The 22,488-nt window shown below is 35.3% G+C and overlaps 1 protein-coding gene across 1 annotated transcript in view; it reads right to left on the minus strand.

Annotated features, from left to right (window-relative positions):
* MARCHF6 (membrane associated ring-CH-type finger 6) overlaps positions 1-22,488 on the minus strand; it is a 41,287-nt gene that overhangs the window by 4,162 nt on the left and 14,637 nt on the right. The window contains exons 8-24 of the mRNA XM_039714774.1: positions 22,227-22,259; positions 21,123-21,174; positions 18,395-18,453; positions 17,738-17,818; positions 16,500-16,568; positions 16,310-16,384; positions 15,329-15,463; positions 14,732-14,851; positions 12,497-12,597; positions 11,689-11,826; positions 9,330-9,531; positions 7,896-7,965; positions 6,499-6,680; positions 5,045-5,179; positions 2,955-3,044; positions 1,408-1,540; positions 60-195 (exon numbers count right to left, since the gene is read on the minus strand). Coding sequence (XP_039570708.1) covers positions 60-195; positions 1,408-1,540; positions 2,955-3,044; positions 5,045-5,179; positions 6,499-6,680; positions 7,896-7,965; positions 9,330-9,531; positions 11,689-11,826; positions 12,497-12,597; positions 14,732-14,851; positions 15,329-15,463; positions 16,310-16,384; positions 16,500-16,568; positions 17,738-17,818; positions 18,395-18,453; positions 21,123-21,174; positions 22,227-22,259 — 1,811 coding nt within the window. The remainder of the gene's footprint in view (positions 1-59; positions 196-1,407; positions 1,541-2,954; positions 3,045-5,044; positions 5,180-6,498; positions 6,681-7,895; positions 7,966-9,329; positions 9,532-11,688; positions 11,827-12,496; positions 12,598-14,731; positions 14,852-15,328; positions 15,464-16,309; positions 16,385-16,499; positions 16,569-17,737; positions 17,819-18,394; positions 18,454-21,122; positions 21,175-22,226; positions 22,260-22,488) is intronic.

The following is a 22,488-nucleotide window of genomic DNA, read 5'->3' on the forward strand; positions in this document are numbered from 1 at the left end:
TATACAGATATATATATATATAAAGGGGAAAAATTTAAAAAAAACCACTATATACTCACTTGTCAATTTTAATATGTTCATAAAGGCGCTTGAACTGGCGGACTTGGAAGGACAGAATTCCCATCAAAACCACCACCATAAGCAAAAAAGGATAAATACGTCGCTGAACAAGATTCTGCATTTCAGCAGTAACTCCTACAAAACAAGACACAATCCTTACACATCGTAATATTGCTGAACTAACTCATGCATTTCTGCTTCTCTACTTGCTTCCATACTTTTTGCTGTAACTTCAGTAGACAGGCTGTGAAATAAATGACACATCCATTTACTTCAGATATTCAACGTGACAGCTGCTGTTCTTTTTAATCTGAAGCACTATGAGTGGAAAGTTTTCCATTAACAGAGTGAAAATCCACAGCAGAAAAATAAAAGAGCTTATCAGTTCTTTTTGCCTATTAGCTTCTGTTTATCTGCTTACTGACTTCTCCTTGTGTCAGAAAAGTCAACACAATAAAAGTCGGCATTCAAGTGAGACTGAAGAATAAAATAGGACTTCTTGAACATGTTAACATCAAAACTAACTAGCACAAGACAAGTCTTGATGAAAAAGTTTATCTACTCTGGTTCTAATCAAATTATTCACTTCAATTATAAGGAGATAGGAAAGTCTGAAAAAACCCTATATATTTTAAATTTACATTTTCATACTATTAAAACCTTAAAACAAATCCAGGATTTTCACCTGTTCTAAGCTTCATTTACAATCTGACAAGTCAGAAAAAGATGGTCTCAGCTCAGTATACCTCCTAGAGGGACTAAAATCAAAGGCTGATTGTACAAAGAAGAAATGAATTAATCATTCATTTTCCAAACTAGCTAGGTACCTAAAATGCAGAGAGAAGAAATCAGTGTCTGTCCCTCCTCTTGAGTAAGAGAAGGGGCAGACATTAATTTCTTCATTGTGGTGACCAGTGACAGGACCCAAGGAGCAGCCTGAAGTTGTGTTAGGGAGGGGTTTGGGTTGGGTAATGGAAAAAGGTTCTTCACCTAGAGAGTGGCTGGGCACTGGCACAGGCTTCTCAGGGAAGAGGTCACAGCACCAAGCTTGAAGTTCTTCACCTAGAGAGTGGTTGGGCACTGGCACAGACTTCTCAGGGAAGAGGTCACAGCACCAAGCTTGAAAGAGTTCAAGTAGCATTTGGACAATATTCCTGGAACATGGTGTGATTCTTAGAAGTCCTTAAACATTTATATTTGTCAGCAGAAAAGGAGTTTTTTGTTTGGGTTTTGTGGTGTTTTTTAATTTTTTTAAATAAACTAAAGCTTGAAATTTTATTTCCACAAACATATTTACACTGCTGTAAACCACGAGATGACAAGTAGGTGTTCTGAATGCATACATACCTAGTAAGGGTACAACACCAGAAGCTATGATGTACGGCACACACAGGGAAAGTAAGAGGACAGAGATGACGGGCGCTGCCAGTTTACGGATGATGAAGTGCAAGTCAATGTTACGAATCCCATTTGCATATACCTAAAATGGAACAAGTTACAAGTAGAACAGATCAATTAAGAAAGCCTTGCTTTGCACTTACACTAATAATTAGAAGGGTTTACACAATTCTTCTTATAAAAGGAAATGGGTATTTGTTTCCATGGACACAGATGAAGAAAAAACTCTGCCAATTTACATCATGAAGGTTCCAGGAAATCATTTAAACAGTGCCCGAGACCAACTTAACCTGGAACAGAGTTGTGATTCAGTTGCAGGAATGCAAGAGACCACCTGAAAGATCATTTAATAGAGCTGTGGACAATGGTTCTGTGGGTAACCTGGAATCGCTTTGCACTGTTAACTTATTAGAAGAGGATCCTGTATATGCTAATAGAATAAATTATTAAATTTTGTAATGGCCAGAAAATATGATCCTATTTTGTACTGGGTGGGGCAGACCAGAGCCTCTGTACATAAGAGTCTGTGCCTGAAAAAAAAGCCTCCACAATTCTTAAGCTTCTGCAGTTACTATCAGAAGCTAAGGTCAAAATGCAACCAGATTAAGCATAGGAAAAAACCCAGTTTTGAATGGCTACCAGCTACAGCTAAACAATGGCCCTGTCCCACAGCCTGGAAGGCTCAGGAGAGTGTGTAAACTTCCCATGGAGAGCGTTCAGAAAGGAAGAGGGAGCTGTGGTATCAAAACCTACTCCCAGATTAAGACTATATTTCTGCAGTGTGACAGCTGAAGTGATTTAATAATGGACTATGTGCTAGACTTGCTCACGAGAGGCACCTTCTGTATACAGAGGTTGGGACGTGCACCACAGGCATCACACACAGCGCAGGGCTGAAAAATTACCTTCTGACAAACAACTGAGATACTTCATCGAGATGACAGCTATGGAATTTAACAGTTATAACCAAGAAAAGAATACTTCTAACAAAATAAGAGGCCATGTAACTCTGAGCTGCTCAGAGATACTGTTCTGTGTTGCTTAATAATCAAAGGGGAACAGAAATTGCGTCTTTCATGTCTACTGATCTATGAATGGGGTAATCCCTACAGCTGCAGAGAAAGCAAAATTCTGTGTTCTTAACTTGTGGATGTAAATACTGTCCAGTATTTGGACAAGTATTTGGACACACAGACTTCACCTGAAGAAATAATCACATTTCTTTCTCACTTTATTACAAACCTGAGAAAAATGCATATAGGTATACAAAGCATTTTCTTGAATTTGGATTTCTGATTTTTTGTTACTGTTGTATTTTTTGTACTGTTAAGTGTACCTTAATGAATTAGGCTATACAATTTAAAAGGTTTTCACTAGACTAGTTGAATTCTAGTCAATTACTCCATTACTGCAAGAGTAACACTGTTTTCTGACACACAATCAGAAACATAAAAAAATTATTATATGGATAATTCACATGAACAATTTTTACCTACCTGTTCAATAACAGTTTTCAGCCACCACTGGGGACCCATCAGTGTTATGGCAGCTATTATTTTGGCATGCAGAACTCCAAGAGCCCAGTCCTAATTTTGTAAAAATGTATAGTGTTAGCATTAACATATCTTTAAAAAGTCTGACAACCAAAAGCTTTAAGAGCAATGTGTTAATATTACTTATAAGAGAAAATATAATTACTTTTCCATTTACATGGGACATTGATCCAAAGAGATGACATCATCTGCAAATTTCTATGAAAAAAAGGATGTTTTCAAGATTAACTGACATCTGTAAGTTTAGCTCCCTGGGAACAGGAAAATCACTACTTCTATTAAACCAAAGGCAAATACAAAATAAAAGCATTAGACTTAAAGCAATTGACTAACATTCTGGTTAAAAACTAATTTACATAAAAGGAAATTAATTTCCTTTCTCTATAGAAGAATAGAAAAAAAATACAAAGATGTTCACATGCATCAGGAAACAAGTTCTTTTGAAGTTTAATTATTTCCAAAACACTACAGGATGTAAGACAGCTTAAAGCAACACAATGCTCTTAACAAAAGAAGTCATATTCTTTGGTGGAAAATTTCTGTTTTAACATAAACTAAAATTATTATGGCATGGAATTAGGACACTGTAACTACTGGCTTCTAGTAAACACTTCACATCATAAGTCCATCCTTTCTGGATTACAGATATTTCTAAGAGATTTTCAATAAAACCCGCTGAAAATAGAATGCAAAACATAGCCTGATAAAGTAGAATAAACAGCTAAGAACTGGTAAGACTTGGGACATCATAGACTAAATTAACTTTCTTAGCCTGCTGAGGAAATACATTTTGTTTAACTGATTATTTAAAAAGACAACTTTTGTTAATGTCAATTCTAAAGGACTTTAAAAATTTTTACAAAAAAGCACCAGTGTTAAAGTTGATTCATGTTTATTTAGGGATGTAACTTCTGCATAACTCTTTTGGGAAAAATGGAAATTAGTCTCAATTGAGATAGTTCATTGTTGATTTAGAGCAAGTGTCAAATCCCACTTATCCTATATTTTGAAGAAGTTCTGCTACATGAAAATAAAGCTTTTCAGTATACTTCTTTTAAATCTTTTGAAGAACTAATATGCAAGAGTAAAGAATTTTTATAATCTCTAGCATTACAGATTCTTTCCAAAATTGTTTGGAAACCATGATCATCTACCACTGTAATTATATGATGCCCTGATTTTCTGGTCATCTACTCAGCTCAAAAATATACTTGGATTTTCAAATAATGGCATAATTAAATTAGTAGTCAAATTCTTATTTGTATTACAGCTTTCAGACATTTGGATATTGAAAGTAAGTGAAAGCTTAGGCTAGCTTAGAAAGTCACTGTCCCTGAACACATTCTTGTTATTTAGTAATGGCATTCTAGATGCTCTGAGTTACGGTCCCCTCAGTTGGGTTTCTTTGAGTTATGACTTCTTTCATAATTCAGCCTAGGTGATGGAAGCATTTGTCATTCAATCCACCATCTTCATTTTGTCTCCCAACTAACAGGACAGAAATTTGCATTTAGCCTGTGAGACTTCACTGAAAAGTAATAAAACACAACTACCTCAAATTTTTTTATTAATGATTTGACAACTGAGGCCAAAATCAGCATGACCCTAAACAATTTTAAAATTACATTCATAATGTGCCTCATCACTGAATTAGAATCTTACAAGGAAAAAAAATTGACCAGAACCTCTTGCTGCGTAACTGTGTGCAGAAAGCTTTCCAGAAAGATTAGAGTATGTACATCTGTGCATATATACATACTGATACACGAACTTACGTAACTTTACAATTATGCTACTGGAAGAAGAGCTGATCACTGAAATGCAATCTTTGATTTCATCTCACAACAGTTCAGCTTTTCATAGTTTAAATTCCTCAGCATATCCTTTTGGTTCAAATAATTCTCACATCCAGACTGGCTGCCTTTTCTCTGCCACATACAAACATATTTGTAGAAAATGCTCTGAAGCACCAAATCCACTGAAACAAGGCAGCCCATACTCCTTACAACAGCAAAAGAATGGGAGCAACTGACCTGCCAAGGATAGAAGAGAGGTGTTTGATCCAAAGGAACTCTCAGAGGTGCGACGATGACCAGCTCAAACAAAAGACCAAGCAAAAGTGGAACCACACCAGCGAGCAGTATAGCCACTATCAATGTCTTCATTATCTAAAAATCCCAAGGCATTTCATTAATATGCTTACCAGAGGATTCTTTGTTTAAACTCAAAAATGTAACTTGAACTACATAAATACACAGCCCTGGTAGAAAATCCCAAAGCTACACAGTCCTCTATTTCCCACACATACACCCCTAGAAACAATTTTTATGACATGAATAGTTTTGCAGTGCAAGTTTTCAAGATTGGGTCCTATTCCATAGGAATAGGAATTCCAGAAAAAAAACATGACTGTGCCTACTAATATTAATATAGTTCTAAGCCATAAAATCACATTGACTGTTATCAACAGGGAATACTGTCCAATGGCACTTCAATACATTGCATATGCTCATATGTTGGGAAATTGAAAAATTTTCCCAAAACTGCAAATTTTTATCTGGAGCAAAATAAACCTTAAAAATTCAGTCATTATGGAATATTTGACTTAAAAATAGAGAAATCAGAACACCGTGCTTGAATCTTTATTTAATATAAAATTCTCTTAATATAACTGCATCACACAAAACTAGCCTGACTTACTTAACATGATAAGGAGAACAAGTAGAAATTATGCTTTAACTCTGAATTTTCTTGAAGAAGCTAAAATCAAAATGATGGATGACATATTTGGGAAACATGGTAGTACATGAAGAACATACAGTGTAAAAATTCAGTAAGCACATTAAAATGTTTACAACAAGATACCATTTATGCTATCAATGTTTAAAGGAACTAGCAAGAAATCTGCTACAGAAATCCTCAATATCAAAACCAAGATAAAAAGGTGGGGTATAAATATATTTCATGCTGAGAATCTCAACTCCTCATAATTAATATTTTTGGGGAAAATATATTTTATTTGAAAAACACAAGTTCAGAAGCTGGTAAAGATCTTTCTGAAAATATGCATCAAGCTACTTTGTAGAAATATGGTCATCATCAATCAGCTTTATTAGGTTTTTCCATTTGAGAATTTCATGTAACTAAAGTAAATAGTTAAGCTTCCAGGTTTACGTGAAAATGTAAATGTCTTTGAGAACGCATCACACATAGGATAATGATGCAATGCATTAACTTTTAAAGAAAAACAGAAAAATATAGACATATATATATATTTTTTAAAATATAGACACACAAGTATATTTACACTGATTCCCTTCTAAAAATACTTAGCCTATGCAATGGGAATGTAAGCTGCAAAAGCTTCAAAAGGGTCTGAAAAGCAAAGTGTAGTACACATGAGAGAGTAAAGCCTGCAAGCAAAAAATGAAACAAGCCCCATTGCTAATTTTTTGCTAATTCAGAAGAACTTGTTCTCAAGACTTACCATGAGAGACCATTCTCTGACCTTCTGGAAAATGACTCTACGGCCCTGTGGCATCCAGGCAACCAGCACTGTCACAGCTCGGATAGTCAGCCAACAGACATAGAGACCACAGGCAGCTGTGTACAGTTCATGGATTTTGGCAGTCCCCGTCCAAAAGGACATTAACCACCGGCCAGCGAACACTGAAAACACAAGCACTGTTACATACAGGAATGCTTCTGGATGTATTAGGGAAGGATACTTATTAAGAAAGTACTTATCAAATTTATCTGAAATATCCCTGCATAAATATTATTCATCATAAAACAGTTATTTTGGTAGTATACCCATAATGCATAAATGTGTGAAGCACTATGCAAAGAACTTCAAAAATTATGCCAAATAAACACAGAGAAATCCTTTTTCACTTAAATTTTCATTATGACAGCACTGTGTCCTGAGCTACAGCAAAACAAAGCGCTGTTCAGAGCCCAAGCACTGATCTTCAGAACTGCATCAGTGATCATGCATTAGTGTGCAAGCTTGAACTTAAATTATTATGAGCTACCTTTGGGTTGTTTCTCTGCCTCATGCAAATTTTTACATTACTTACTAATGGGGCTTTTGAAGTTCTCTGACAGAAATGGGAGACTGATTTCCTACAGTTCATTTTTTAACAGTGTTTTAAGTTCCCTAGTATTACAGTGGAATTATTTTATGTCCTACTACTAGAACAGCTGAAGAATGCATAACTATGATCTCAACACATTGACTTTAGGATCATTAATAGAACAAGGTATAAATTACATGGTATTACAGCAGACAGGTTATGAAATTTATGCTGGTTGACACGGCTTCATTTACTCCAAATTATTTTTAAAAATACCAACTGTTTTTGAAGTACTTATTCAGACATTTTAAAGTGATATACAAGCCACTTGTCAAAATCTGCTAGTGCCATGTCCAGATCACGGAATCACAGAATATCTCAAGTTGGAAGGAACCCCTAAGGATCATTGAGTCCAACTCCCTGCTCCTCACAGTACTCAATGACACCTTCAGAATATTTAATTAAAGAAAATACTGTAGAAGACCTGGAAAAAATCTACGTATTTTCCTTCTTGAAACAGTAAAATAGGTGCAAGAGTTTCAATTCTATTTTTCACTCAATACTACCAAGATTGAAGCACCTGAAGCCCTGTCCTCAGAGGAAAATTATTCTACAACAAAAAGGGAATGGTAATCTCTGTCATTTAGATTTTTAGATTATTATGATTTAATGACAAATTATTACAAATTATACTAGTTTCCATATTTTTGCCCTTCAACTTCAAACAATGGTTTCAAAACATTTGCCATGGTTGGGCATGGCAACATACTGAGTTGTTTTTAGTGACAGTTTACCATAACAGACTCACCTGGTAAGGTAAGGCAGATAAGACTAGCAATCAGTAATGTTATGCACATGAACACAATCAAAAGAAATATCTGAAAAAAGGAAAAAAAGAAGGGGAAGTTTGTAAGAAAGTTATTTAACCAAACCCCAAGAAACCCCAGTATAAAAAATACATCATCCTAGAAAGGCAGCTAAACTAGGATGTTCAAATAATAACTGATGTTTCACTGTGTAAATAAATCAGCAAAAAGAAACCTAACCACAGTACATGCAGAACACCTGTAGTGTTGTGTATTTCTAGGACTTTCCATCACCATTTCAACAGTAACAAATAACAATTGAATCCAGAACGACTTAAGTTCTTTGTTATGTTACATAAAAAGGACCATTTCTTAATTTCTGCACTGAGCAGTATGACTCCCATATAATCCTGAAAGATTTCTAGCTCTGTATGCCATATGAGCAAGACAGTGGTTTCATAAGGAAAACCTTGCTGACAAAGTTCTTCTAGATGTGCTCAGGTTTCTGTGATCAGAAGCTGACACTGGAGCTGGTTACTCCTCAGTCAGATTTTCCTCTTACCAGAGAATTACCAGGAACTTGATTTTAAGTATTTCTCAAGCACCAGGTGCTATGAAATTGTGCTTCACTAATCATCAAAGCCACACAACAAGCAAGCTTGCCATGGGAAATCTAACACCTTATCCCAACAGACTACTGAGAGAAAGTTAAATCTGGAACACACTTTCCTTGATGAGACATTTAGGTATACAGGAAGGAACCTTCAGATGCAATACCACAGTGACCTAATGTTAGCCATTACTTCCATTCTTCAGCTATACCTGAAACCACAGTAAGTGAGCTGTGGTGAGGTTTATATTTAAATCAGAGTTCTGCTAACAACAAAACAGTTATTGAGTTTAAGCTGTTTATTATTCTAGGCATGTAAGTATTTGCCAATAAAATTTCCTTTCTAATTTTAGGGATTTCGACCTTTCAAGTATTATATAATGCCTTTCTATGTTTAATACAGATACAGAAAGAAGTTCTCTGTTTATTTTCTTAATAAAGCAAAATAGTTTTAAATTCAGCTACAAGACCAAAGTGTGCTCCCTTGAAAGCCATGCCTTGTTAGAGGCACGCCCGAACTACCTGTTTGAGAGGGGCTTATTGTCTTTCTCTCCATTACTTACTGTAAGAAAATAACATATCAACTGACACATAATACTCAACATCTATGGGATCTATAAATAAAATTGTAATTGAAGGTCTTACCTTACAGGCTGAAAAAGCCTTATATGAGCATAACTGCAATTCTATGTTTTTGAAAACTGCAAACCATGTAAAACAGGACCCACCATGTGACTTCTGCCAAAATGTGGTCCAAATCTTTCTTAGAAAAAAACAACTTCTCAAATGCCCTTTTCTTTTCTCTTGATGTGTTAGGTATACATACCCTGAGTGGGAATTTTAAAGGCCTACGATAAGGCTGGAAACCCACAGGTCCTCCTTGTTGAAGTATGGCTTGATGGGCCGCATGGAGACCTTCTCCCACAACTGGAATGGCGTTATTATTGCGAGCATGCTGGTTGTTAGGTTGCTGATTTGCATTGTTTTCATTCTCTTCCTGATCACCAAGTAGGTACGAATGAAGATCCCTGTAACAATCAAAATTTCAGTTTTGTTCTGTTTGATATAAATGAGAAATTTATAGAAATACAGGCCTACTCAGAATCCATACAGGTTGTACAAAACTAACACAGCAGTACTGGCAGAATCTTGATTAAGTAAAATAAGCCTTTTTTGGTAACATACTCAATGTCATCATAAACACAATTTAGAAGAAAAATGATGGTGTGGGTGCAGTTAGAATACAATCATGAGGAAAGATCACTTATCTGTTTGACTGGTTTAAAAACACCACTGGGTATTAAAGGTGTTGTGCACATGAAAGGAAAATTACATGGATATTTCAGTTCATGTAAGCACATGGCTGTATTGACAGCTTTTGTGTTACTGTCACTAAGCTCTATAGGAAACAGGGGCCTTCCAACCTAATCTGAACAAGGACAGTGCTGCATTGCTACGGACATGCTGTCAGAAGTCCAGAGCAGGCAGAATCTTTCAAGAAGATTCTAAATTGCTCAAAACCTGTTCACAACTTTTTAAGAATATCAATCCTAGGAAAAAAGCAATTTACTTTAAAATTATTCTGATGATGTTTTCTATTGTGGTGCACCAGTTTAGTTGTTCTCTTGCACTGGGTGATTGGGAATTTGCACAGAATACTTTTGTATTGCAGTGTATAGCCTATGTTATGTCATGTGGTTTGTTACCCCTTTTTTTTTCCATCACTTGGTCTTTCCCTGTACCTGTCCCGGTACCCCCTGGTGGTCTGTCCTCTGGGTTACCCCTCCCCTTGCCACTCCACACTGGTATCCCATTGGCTGTGGACCTCTCCCTTTGTCCCCATGGGGGGGGCGGGTAATAAAAGCTCCCTGCTACCAGGGAACGCCCTCTTTTCTCCCATGGGTTTGTCTTGGAATAAAGGACAATTTTTCCCACGTGGAGGAGAGTGCTTCTCTAATCTTTTACCATTGTCTATGAAGTATCGTGTGGGCAAGGGTCTGTAGCTAGCCGGAGTGGACCCCAACAGCCCAGGAAACACGTTTCTTCAGTTTTCCACATGTACAATTAGCAAAATTTGAGTCTGATTAAAAATGAACATTTAGAACTTAATTTTCCTCAGCAAACTGTTGGGTAAGATTTGTGCAGATATTCTATTAGCAATGAAATTTACCCAACAGTTTGCTTTTTGGGAACAATAGAGCAAAAGATTTTCATCTGTGCTAAACTAAAATTGCTGAAGAGATAATTTGCAATTGTCCTAAAGAGCTGCAACAGTGGAGTAAGAAAAGCCATTTCTATCATCATCTCTAAGACTCTCTTGTTACACTATACTTAAACACAATTAAAACTTGGAAAATAATTAAAAACTTCTTCAAAATGCAAACTAAGAGAAGAGCGGGTAAGCAGAGTTTCCTTAGGAGAAACTAAAACAAATATTTTGGGTTACAGTGAAGAAAAAATGTTTCAATTCATTCACTCACTTTCTCAGACATAACTTGGCAAAGAAAAATTCTTGATCCTAAGAGTGCAACATGGTGGGAGAATGCCAATATACTTTGAAGTTAAACTGAAAACTGCACAGAAACAAAGTCAACCTCATTTTTTTTCTTGACTAATTTGGTGAACAACAGATGAACTAAGAAATAATTTCAAGTGCTAGAACTCTGCCTGTCAGTACTATAATTTACTTTATTTGACAATAAATGGTTTTATTCTTCTCTAAAGTCTGAACTTTTAACTTGAAAATGCCTAATTTAAGTTGCTTACTTCTTCAGCTCAATGTCCTAAATTATTTTTCTTTTTTTTTTTCTTCTTCTAGGAAGAAATCCAAGAAATGCACATGAGTTTTATGTAGATGATTAATGGAAACACACTGCTGACATTTATCTCCTTATTTTCATATAATAGGGAGTTAAGAAGATGTCAGTCATACTCTTACAGATGTCTTTCACTAAGCAAATGCTGTAATGGTGTACCAAAAGAATTACTTGTCAAAGGCTTGTCCAGAAGTATGTACATCTACTGCTTAGAAAAAAGCAATCACTAAAGAAGTTTTTTATAATGTATTTACCTGTAGAAGAGCTATTAAACCTGCCTGTTGGGATAACCTTCTGGAAAGCTGCCTTCATGTTTAAAGGCCAAACTGGGCACAGAGGTTGTAGCTGATTTTGGATTTCTGTACTTACAGCAAGTATCCAGCAGTAACAGTCCATGCTCGTACAAGACCTTTCAACCACTGTCTTGTATGTCCTTGCTCTAGCAAAGCTGGAAGCACCACCTGAAGCAAAAGCAGCTCTAGGGACAGTTCACTTACTGGAGCGTCACTGGAAACAATGGGAAGAGCATAAAATCAAACGTAAGGAACATTCTAATAGAAATCTTTTACACTGAATCCTATTAATGCCACCACAATACAAAAATACATTGGATGCCAAAAAGGAAAATTCTTGGTTTTTCCCTATATACTACCCCGAGCAGAGAGGTTAGGCACTTTGGCATATAATAAAATTAGGAGAAAACATTGAGAAAGAGATGCATACTGTATTCTTAGATATAGTCTATTTGCATCTATCATTGTTTGAATTATTATTCAGAAATAGGAAAAAACTGCTGCCATTAAAAAAAATGCAGTTACAGATATTATTTTACTCCTGAAGCAATGACAACCAGGAATGAGTGTGTTAAAAAAGCAAACACAAAAGAAACTTCACTATCAGAAAGTTGAAATGGGAAGTGTTTTGAGGGCATAAAGCCCTGAACAGTTATCTTTATGGAAGGAATACTAAATCCTTATTTTTTTCAAGTAGCTTTTAATTTGTCACATTGTATGATGTAGCCATGTCCTTTACCCTTTACTTCTCTTAGAACAATGAAGATTAATTAAAAACAAAATAACATTAAAAGTGACACTTTAATGGTCAGAGAGTGCAAATACATTTTTTGCAGTTATAGAAGCACTGAAAAAACCCGTATCTTTTAAAAATAAATGCTCACCTGTAAAGCATAACATTATATGGAAGAAAGTTAGGCAGAAGATACTTAATAATGCGTATAGGAAGCCAGAGCATGAGCAGTACAATTGATCCAAAGACAATCTGCAATTATAAAGTAAACAAGTTAGTCCAACTAGTAGAAACTACCAAATCTAGGTTCCCACCCATCTCTGACATGTTCCTTGGGTGTGGTGGGCTAGCCCTGGCTAACAGCTGAATATCAACCCAGCTGCTTGCTAATTCCCCGCTCCAGCTGAATGGGAAGGCAAAACAGAACTCAGGCAAGACTGAGATAATAGCAATTTAATAGAGAAAGCACCAAGTATGCAATCAAAACAGTAAGAAGAATTCACTCTCTACTTCCCATCAGCAGACAGACAATCAGCAATTTCCTGGGAAGTCAGGAAGACAAACACCATAGCCATGAACATCCCCACCCCCAGCCTCACAGCTTTTACTGCTGAGCATGATGTCATATCCCTTTGGTCAGTTCAGGACAGCTGTTCCAGGAATACCCTCCTTCCAGCCTGCAGCTTATTCAGTGGAGGTGAGGGAGCAGGGCAGAGCAGCAAAGAAAATGCCTGGATGCTGTGCAAGCACTGTCCAGCCATAGCCAACAGGCCTGTGTTAGCAACGCTGTTTCAGCTGCCCGTTCAAGGTGCAGAAGGACATTTGAAGACACTATGAAGAAAACCAATTCCATCCCAGGCAGACCGGTTGGCTACAATGCCCTTGCCAAATAGGACTGCAGCTGAATAAGCACCAGAACAACCCTGCTGGTAGCTAGAGCAATGTCAGAGAGTTCTTTCTTCCCCTTCCCCAACACTAGGGCTGCTTATTTTGTATTCCTCTCGTTTCTAAGTGGCTGACTTCTTAAGCAACTTGCTGAAGCGTCAAAAGACTTTTCAGTTCCTATTTCTTCACATTTCATATTGACTGAAAGACCAAAATTCAGCAGGGAACATCAAGTGCCTGAAGACAATATATTTTTATGAATCCTGTTTCCTTAAGGAACCAGATGAAAAATTAAGTAAATTTTAAACACATTCTTACACTTCATATAAATTAAATAGAGACTAAAGATGTGAAAAAAAAAATTGTGTTTAACTATGTCAAAAAGAAAAACTGAATCCCATTCTTCCTGAAAAATAATAGTTTATGTCATACACAAGACATTTCTTTAAAATACAGAAAGATAAACAGAACTTGAAAGGCGTGATTTATTCTTTGAAATGGTAAATTATTACAATTCTGGATCCCATATTCTAGCATGAGGCTAGTGAAAATTCTGAATTAATTAGCTGAGCAAGTCAAAAGGTGAAGTTCAAGTTGCCTGTTCAACGCAGTGTGACAACACGAGACCATGAGCAACCAGTAGACCTTGGCTTGTATTTGGGCCACCTGATGTACCAGGAAATTTCAGGCAGCTGAAGAATTACCATTATCTAAGGACAGAATGCTCAGAAAGGTGGAAAGGTCAACTCCACTCAGATACTGAAGGGTTCTCCAACAGAACCAGGATCTCTTTGAGCTTTCACTGCTCAAAGTGTTACACCACAGGTGTAACAATACAGTACATCAAAGAATGTTTCTGGTGTGTCAGTTCACACAGTTCATGTAACATTTATGTCAGACAGTCTGCGACCCTTCCTTCACTGCATGCTCAGCAGTGCTCAGCAAACCTCAGACAAAGAACTAAAGGGAAAAAACTCTCAATGTTTTCACTATCTTACAATGATAATCTGGAAACAGACACCACTGGCTACAGCAGCAGAATCCAATCCAAAATCTATCTAGAAAATTACTCTCCCCTGCTACACTACTTTGGCTGAACTGGACACTCAATGTTTACTGCAGTAACTGAGGGCATGATGAAAGTTATGGATTTACAATATCCATTATAACAAATACTTGTTTATAAGTGTTTGTGTACAATTATATGATAATTAATATACAAACAGTTTCTTGGACTTTGCACAAGATACTTGGTTTAGAGGAGAGCTGTGAAGTCCAACTAATTCTCACCAAACCCCTGCTCTGAGCAGACCCAGATACATCAGGCTGTTCAGAACCTTATCTAGTTGAGTTTGAGTATCAAAAGATGCAGAGATGCAGAGTCTGTTGGTAACCTGTTCCAATAGCAGTTCACTTCCATGGTGAAAATGTTTTTCTTTAAATACACAGTACATATGAATCTTTATCTCCAGATAAAGAAATCTTTCTGTTAAGTCCTTACCACTGATAAGATAAACCTCCTGAGATGTCTATAGATGGGCAAGTGAATCATTTCCTGCACAGGATTGAAGTCTGGATCATTCAAATTCCTGAGAAACCATAAGACACCAGGTCTCAATACCTGAAGTAGGAAATAGAAAACAATATATGAGGACAATATAATCTTTGTATTTATTTTTCATTTTGAACAACACTGCTGCAGAAAGTAAGTTTTACGGTAATAGGGATATTGGTTGAACAAGATTCACCAAAATTGCACAGAAATAGAACAAAGAAAGTATCACAGGGAACTAGAGAACCAATAACCAAACACAAGCTTAATTTTCAAGTACTGGTTGATCTTAAACAACTAAAATGTATTTGGATTAATTTGAAGGCAATGCTCAGATTTAACAGCTAAACAAAAATCTCTAAGTAAAATGTATTCAAAATCATGATTTTTCCACTGCAGTAAGTACCAGCATGGCCCTTTTTACATAAAACTGAATCCAATATACACAAAAAAAAAATGGTAGCAGCAATACCCACACATTAAAGATTTAACAGTTCTGTATGTAAGCCTCTGTGTTCCATACCAGTCTTGTTCTCACAGACTCACCTCTCTTAGCAAAAGGATGAAGGATGCAAAATAGAAGACGTAAACCATTCCAACCAACCAATGCAGAAACATTGTGGTGCCTGGGGCAGACTGAAAGCTCAATTCTCTGTCTTTCAGAGTGGCGTCAAACATCTCCTACAAGAAGGTAAGTAGTAAACAAATTTGAATAAGGTTTGGCAAACATCCACAAGTATTCATCTGGTTTACCGTAGTTCATATACTACTAAGCATAATTTAAATGTTTCCTTTAACACATAAATACACAATTTAATTACAGAAAAAGGGGATTACTTATGATAAGAACAGCAAATAAAGATCAATATCTGATCAATTTATTTTTTCTGACAGAAAGAAGAAATATGTCAACTCAGTCACTAACAGACTCTAGGTAAGTTATAAATCAATTCAAACAAAGTGGCGCTATGATAAGCAAATAATTCCTAAGTAAAATTCTATTTCTACCAAGGCTGAAAAAACCTAATTTTGTCTATTTCAAATTTAGCAGTCAGTATTTTTCAGTACTGAAAAACTGTCTTCAATTCTGAGAAAAAACTATCCTCAATTCAAAAAAATGCAGCAAAGATCTTTTTCACAACAGAAAGAAACTGGACAACTTAAAATATGAAGTCATTACCATTCCACAAAAGATGGCTACATAAAGAGGTTTGTTCAGCATTCAAGTTTGCCTATAAGTAAGGTCATTATCACAGTGGTCTTGTAACAGCACTAAAAAGGATTAGGATGTTGTTATTTTAGTAATAGCATGTTAATTTGTATTTCGTAACATAAAAACCCCCAAAATTAGCATTAGGCAGTACCTAAAAAAAACATGGACATTTCCCTCTAGAAATGCTGTTTATGAAAACAGAAGAGTGTTGTCAAACTCATATTAACAGCTCTCGTCTCATCAGAACTTTTTTTTTTTTGCTTCAAATATAAACAGTTACAAAAGATTTTATCGTTATTTGTTTCTGTTCTTACCAAGGAGCATATATCCAACCACCAGCCACAGATGAGAGGAAACACACCAATTTCAACCACCACTAACAAGGAAACCTTTAGGAAAAGAGAGAAAGTAACATCTCACTAGTTTAACAAAAATTGCTAAGAAAATTATAACGTCAGTTTAAATTGAGAGGGTTTTTTCCCCCACACAAAACATTAGGATTACCTTGACAACAATATAGCAAACTCCTAGTAAGCGACGTGACCGCTGAAACTTAACAAGAGCTGCCAAACCCTGAATAGCTTTGTCAAGAAAATAACATTGGGAAACACTTTGTAACAGTCTAATATCAAACACTATATTATGCTGCTTTTAGCAAGAGGAAATTTAAAGAAGAGAAAAATTAAATAGTAAGTATGTGTACTATCAGGGTTCTACTTCAAAACTGGCTGTGACACCAGTAGTCACAATCTGGTGTGCTGAGTAACATCCTCAAACATGCATCTAAAGCAAATAATTTATAATAGGACCCTTCTTAAATTAAACAACCAACAGTTTTCAAGAAATAAAGTTGTCTCTGAAAACATCTGCCACAAATATGTAAGTTTAAAACCTGCAGACCTACTTTAAATAGTAGCTTTCCCTTCACTGCTGTCTAAATCAAATTCTCACCTTTTCCAAGAAAAGCTGGATGCAATTGCACTTTGGGAGCTTATTTTGGGCTTTTTTTTCAGGAGGCAAAACCTACATGCGAATCTACTAATGTGTTACACTGCACTGCACATCTGTATACTGATGTAGAAAGTCAATGTTAACTTTGTTTACTTTCGAACAGAAAACTGGGAACAAGTGTGTATTCTTTCAAACTGAAGCTGATGTAAAGAAATATGCAGCATGAATGCAGCTTTCTTACTTGTGACCAAATAAATCCTTCCAGCTTCCAGCACTTTATTTTCTACCACTAAGAGAAAGTAGTTTTCTCTGAAAAAGTAATAATGAGAAAGAAATTCTTGCTGCAAACTCTCAGTAGTTCAGAGACATGACAAAGAAACTAAAATTATTCTTATTCAAAAAATCTGGCAGGATCAAAAATATTTGAATAAATTTTCCATCCTACCTCCTTTTATAATCTCTCTGCTGCAACTACAGTCGACAGCAGAAGCCTACACATAGTGAGGAAAAAATTATTCTACACCCTTCTCCTCAGACAGACCTTCAAGCAAACATAAAAGCCTTTGATTGTGTTGTTAAGCATGTGGAAGTATTTGAAAGCAGGCAGTCACACTGACAACTTCTAAATCTCCAAGAGAACAGAAGAGACCTTTCCTTCTAATGTCACCAAAAGAGCAGAGAAAAATGGCGAGTTAAGGGCACCTGCATCATGTCTGCACCTCCACAAAGCACAGCCAGAAAAAACTATTTACACAAAAATCTGAACCAGGTAACCACCGACAAAAGGATACATGACAAACAATTAGAGTCACTGCTAGAAGAACATATCCCACGATAGTTGTAATCAGGCCTTCAAAGTGAGATGCTTGGACCTGGAGCAAAGAGAAAAAAAGGTGAAAGTTTATCAGTCTCTTAGAAGATTACATCTCCTTTTTATGTTACTAAGATAAATTCCAAATTTCAACTCTTCAAGAAGAATGACAAGTTTCTCTATTTTTTACATATTTGAATAATCTACTATTATTTTTTAATTTTCATTAAAAATAGATACTGTTTACATTTACTACTTTCTTCAAACTCAAACTCAATATATGAAACAAAAAGTGCCACCTTACACTGTTTATCCCCTAATTAGCATCATCCACTATGAAAATCAGTAAACAAGTTTAAAATGTACACAAGGAACAAGAGGCTGTTAAAAAACCCTGAAGACACACACAGTTTTTACAAACAGTAAAACCTTACTTGAGATATAAATAATTTAGGAAGTGGAAAAGAGTGGGACAACATTTTTAATCATATACTCAAAAAGGTTGAAGGACTAGCAAGAAGACACTCAAAGTTACTTTTTCAATCCAAACGGAAGTGGAAAAATGCTACAAAAATATTGTGATTGAATAAACAGTGGTAGTTTATTTTTCATTTTGAAATTATAAAACAGTACTCACATATTCCTCAAAGCCCAGGCCAACAATGGAGAAGTGACCAATGTGGTATGGACAAAATGCTGAATAATGTAAGAAGAAAGGAGAAAAAAAGGCCATGAAAACTGGTAATGAAGCCTTATTTGCAGGATGAATATCGTAACATGGTATTATTCTGCTTCTCATACATTTTATGAAAAAAAAATTAATTTATGTGCAAATATTTGCAAGTGTTAGATTCCTATAATTTTACGAACACTGAAAATCAGACCAGAATTTGCACTTAAGGACTAAAACAATATAAAACTACACAGAATAAGAGGACAATCTTTTCCTTCTTACTTCATCTTGCACTCTGTAAATCAATTCCACTTCTCAGTGTTACGTACTAGGCTGGCATCTGTCCCAGACTCCTGCAGGAACCTATGCTGTGTATTCATTCTTTCCCGTGTACTAAAAGACTTCAGTAGCCATTTCACAGCCTGGTGAGATGGGACTTGCTTTAGCAAGGCTTCAGTTCTAGTGCTTTAGTTCTTAAGAATACTTAAAATATTGTGGAAAATGCAAGCCCTGCAGAAATTTGCAGAGGGAAGAGGAGGGGGAGAAAAATGACACCCAGTGAAGGGATGAGGAGCAAATGAGAAGTCTTTTACTCTGAACTAATGTACTGAAAATTGCTCATTATTCCTAAGAACCCACTCCTGACCATTCTGAGGTTTCAGGGGAAATGCATTAGAAAACACAGCACTTCCCCATTTTTAGAAACCTGCATATTTGCAACAAAATAAATTTTTTAGTTACTTTATCTCATTCTTCCAACCAAGTTATGAAAGACTAAAGAATTCAACATCCATTTTTTATAGGAGTGGAGTGCATCAGTATAAAGTGAAGGGGCTGCAGAAGTGGCAAGCTTTTGTTTTCACTTATATTGTCTTCACTACATCATAGTAGCCCTCCCTGGAAACTACTACAGGCTAAACATTCCCTCAAATGAAAAGTGTGATCATTTTCTCTCTCTTCATTTCTGTATGACCAACATTAAAAAAAAAATTCCAACTTCAAAACCCAAGAAGCAAACAAACAAATCAACAACAACAACAAACTACAGGAAAAGATTGAGCAGGATTCACATTGCCCTAATCAATGATAAGAAAAGTTTTAATTCACGTCTTTTAAGAAAATCAGCAGTTATTGGGAAAAGCAAACATGTAAAAGATAAAGGGAGGAATTGAACTCTCCCTGCCCAGTAAGAACAAGAGAAAGAAAAGTGAGATGAAAAAGATCACAACTCCTAGAGATATCAGATTAATAACTTAAAAGTTGCATTTTTGACATTTTATGAGAATATAGTGCACAGTTTGTAATGCTTTTAAAATAACATTATTTAAAATATTTTCTAATGAATTCCTTTAAAAAAAAGCACAAAAGAGTACAAACTCCTCTGTGAGTACTAGAATGAGCTATAGAAAATATTAATTAAGTTGAAATGAATTAATTTGTCCAAAGAGAATTTCTGGACCACTAATTAAAGTTACAAATGCTTTCCTTCTGTTTTATATTTAGCAAGTACCTCCTGTGATATCTGAACTCACAAGTACTATAATTACAAATTACTAGAGATTTGTCAATTGCAAATTAAGCAGTATTACTTAATGGGAAAGATACTAAAAATAGGCCTGAGAGGCACATATTAAATTCCCAGACCTCCTGCTTACTTAGGAAAGTCATTCTCTTCTCTATTTGTGAGTTCCCCCTTGGCAAGGCAGCCACTGAAAATGTTGCTATACGACAGCCTCATTAGGCATTCTTATTACTTCCTTATTATTGAATTTTAATCTATGTTTTAGGAATTCCATGGTTATCTACTTAGTAAAAAAGCTTACTTATTACAGCAGCTAAAAAATCCAATTAACTTATGATAACTACGTGTTAAAATAGAATTAATTATCAGAAAGAAATATTCAAGTATTTCCCAACTCCTATTTTAGAACAGTTACAGTTTCTTGTGAATTAAACACACAAGGTACTTAGGTTTATTTTCTTTTGATTTGCTGTTCTGTTTCAGTATCTACATGCTCAAATCACTGGTTCAGTGTTATGAGCTTTACTTTTGTCTGTAAAAACTTATCTACAGTACAACTTCAGCTTTGCAACCTCAAACCTTTCTGCCAAGAAAGACCACTGAAAAAACACCAAAGCAACATAAAAAATTCTTTTCTAAACTGGTCATTCAGAGCAAGTGAAACTTTGTGGTATCTTCGTCTGGTATTTTTTAAGTGTATAAAATGCTTCATTTGTCACTAAAATGCTACATTCTTGCACACCTCCCTCCCTTTCAGTCTGAGCTCCAAGAATGGATTTTTAAGGGAAAAATTTGTGTAACTCTATCTAGTAAAAACTATGAAGAGAAAGAAAAACCTTATCTAGTCTGCAAAGTACTGCTTTTCCTTGCAAATTAAGATTCCCTGAGATTCCTCCTTTAATTTAACAGTATTAGAAATAAATAATTTCTGTGCTTTAGTTGACAGGGTTAAGGTTCTGCTAGGTTTCCTACTTTAAATCTATTCACTTAAATAAATTAAAATGACAAAACTAGAAAACAATAAATACTTGTTATTCACATTGCCAGTTCATTTTTGGTTCTGTTTTTAGAGGTCACATCTTCATTTTTCTAAAACAGCCTTAAAATAGACCTGCACTACCAATTCACAAAGAAGGATAATTTTAAAACCTAAGAGTAAACAATACTTACCAAAGACAAGTATGAACAGAGTATTTAAAGACACCACCCAAAAGACATGTTCCTGTATGGAGTACAGGGGAAAGAGGAAGGAAGGTTACAAGAAATGTATAAATGTCAGTCTTTTAAATAAGTGACTTTACTTTTATATCAACTTCTTATTTCAACAGTTTATTATCACCAGAACTTGCACATCTCATGTTAGAGCCAGGAAGTTTTGCAGCTCCGTTACATTCATGAACATTTATATAGATAAGTGCACTTACTCTTGCTTACATTTTGTAAAAGCAGGCTTTTATTTTAAAATCTATACAAATAGTCCATCTTTAAAAAAAATTTACATGAAATGTATGTGGATACTTTTTTTATAAATGAAAAAAATGCTCATCTGAACTTTTAACCATTAGTCTTTGCCACAACAAACGCATTAACAAAACTGACACCTCTGACTCTAGAAATGACACCACATGTCCATTTTTTAATATTACTTTTAGCTAAGATGTGACCTCAGCCACAAGCACATTGGATTTTTACTTCTTTTGATATTAATATTTAAGGTAAATGACTAATAACATAATTGTAAACCTAAGGCATGACATTTAAATAAGAGACATTAATGACCTTTGAGGTATTTTTCAAACTTAATGATTCTAAGATGGAGTATTTTGAAAATAGAGTCAACTGAAGATCTTAGATTTTAAAATCTAGGCTACACTAGATGTAGTGCTGATATGGTGGTATTAGGACAAAAAAATATATTTGAATGAGAACTGTATTTTAACTATACCAAAGATCAAAACATAAGGTTAGAACACATATGTATTTTCAATGTGTGCTTTTTAAAAGGTCTAGTTTTCATTTACAGTGGAGTAAGTGATCCAAAGTTATCTACATCGTTTAAGAAATTCCACTTTTATGCCACACACACACCACTGATTTGTGAAACTCCTAAATACCCAGTTTGCTTGAACATGACATCATATGAAACTCTCTTTAAAGAAATGTATATATGATATGAAAAAAAGGACTTCAAGTACAATTATGTATATTAAAAAAATACAGGTACTTAAAAAAAATCCTTCTGTAGAAATTCCTGAAGAGCAAGATTGTACTTACTAAGAAAACCAGAGATCCATCAAGTCCAAGCATCTGTGAAGACAAGAAAGTTATTTTTACTTATTTGAAAAACTATCCTGAATCTAAAATAAGCCTCTTTCACATTGACCTTTATTGTCCAATGCAGCCAAGAGTTTTTTAATGGCTCAACCAACAGCACCAGCACATAAACTCTTATTGATAAAGAGAGAAACGAAGTTCTCATTCAACACAGTAAACTCAGGTGTTCAAAGGCAGTGATATACATGTGGAATATCTGAAC

Source organism: Passer montanus, unplaced genomic scaffold, assembly GCF_014805655.1.
Source record: "Passer montanus isolate IOZ18808 unplaced genomic scaffold, ASM1480565v1 scaffold31, whole genome shotgun sequence".
Taxonomy (NCBI): Eukaryota; Metazoa; Chordata; class Aves; order Passeriformes; family Passeridae; genus Passer; species Passer montanus.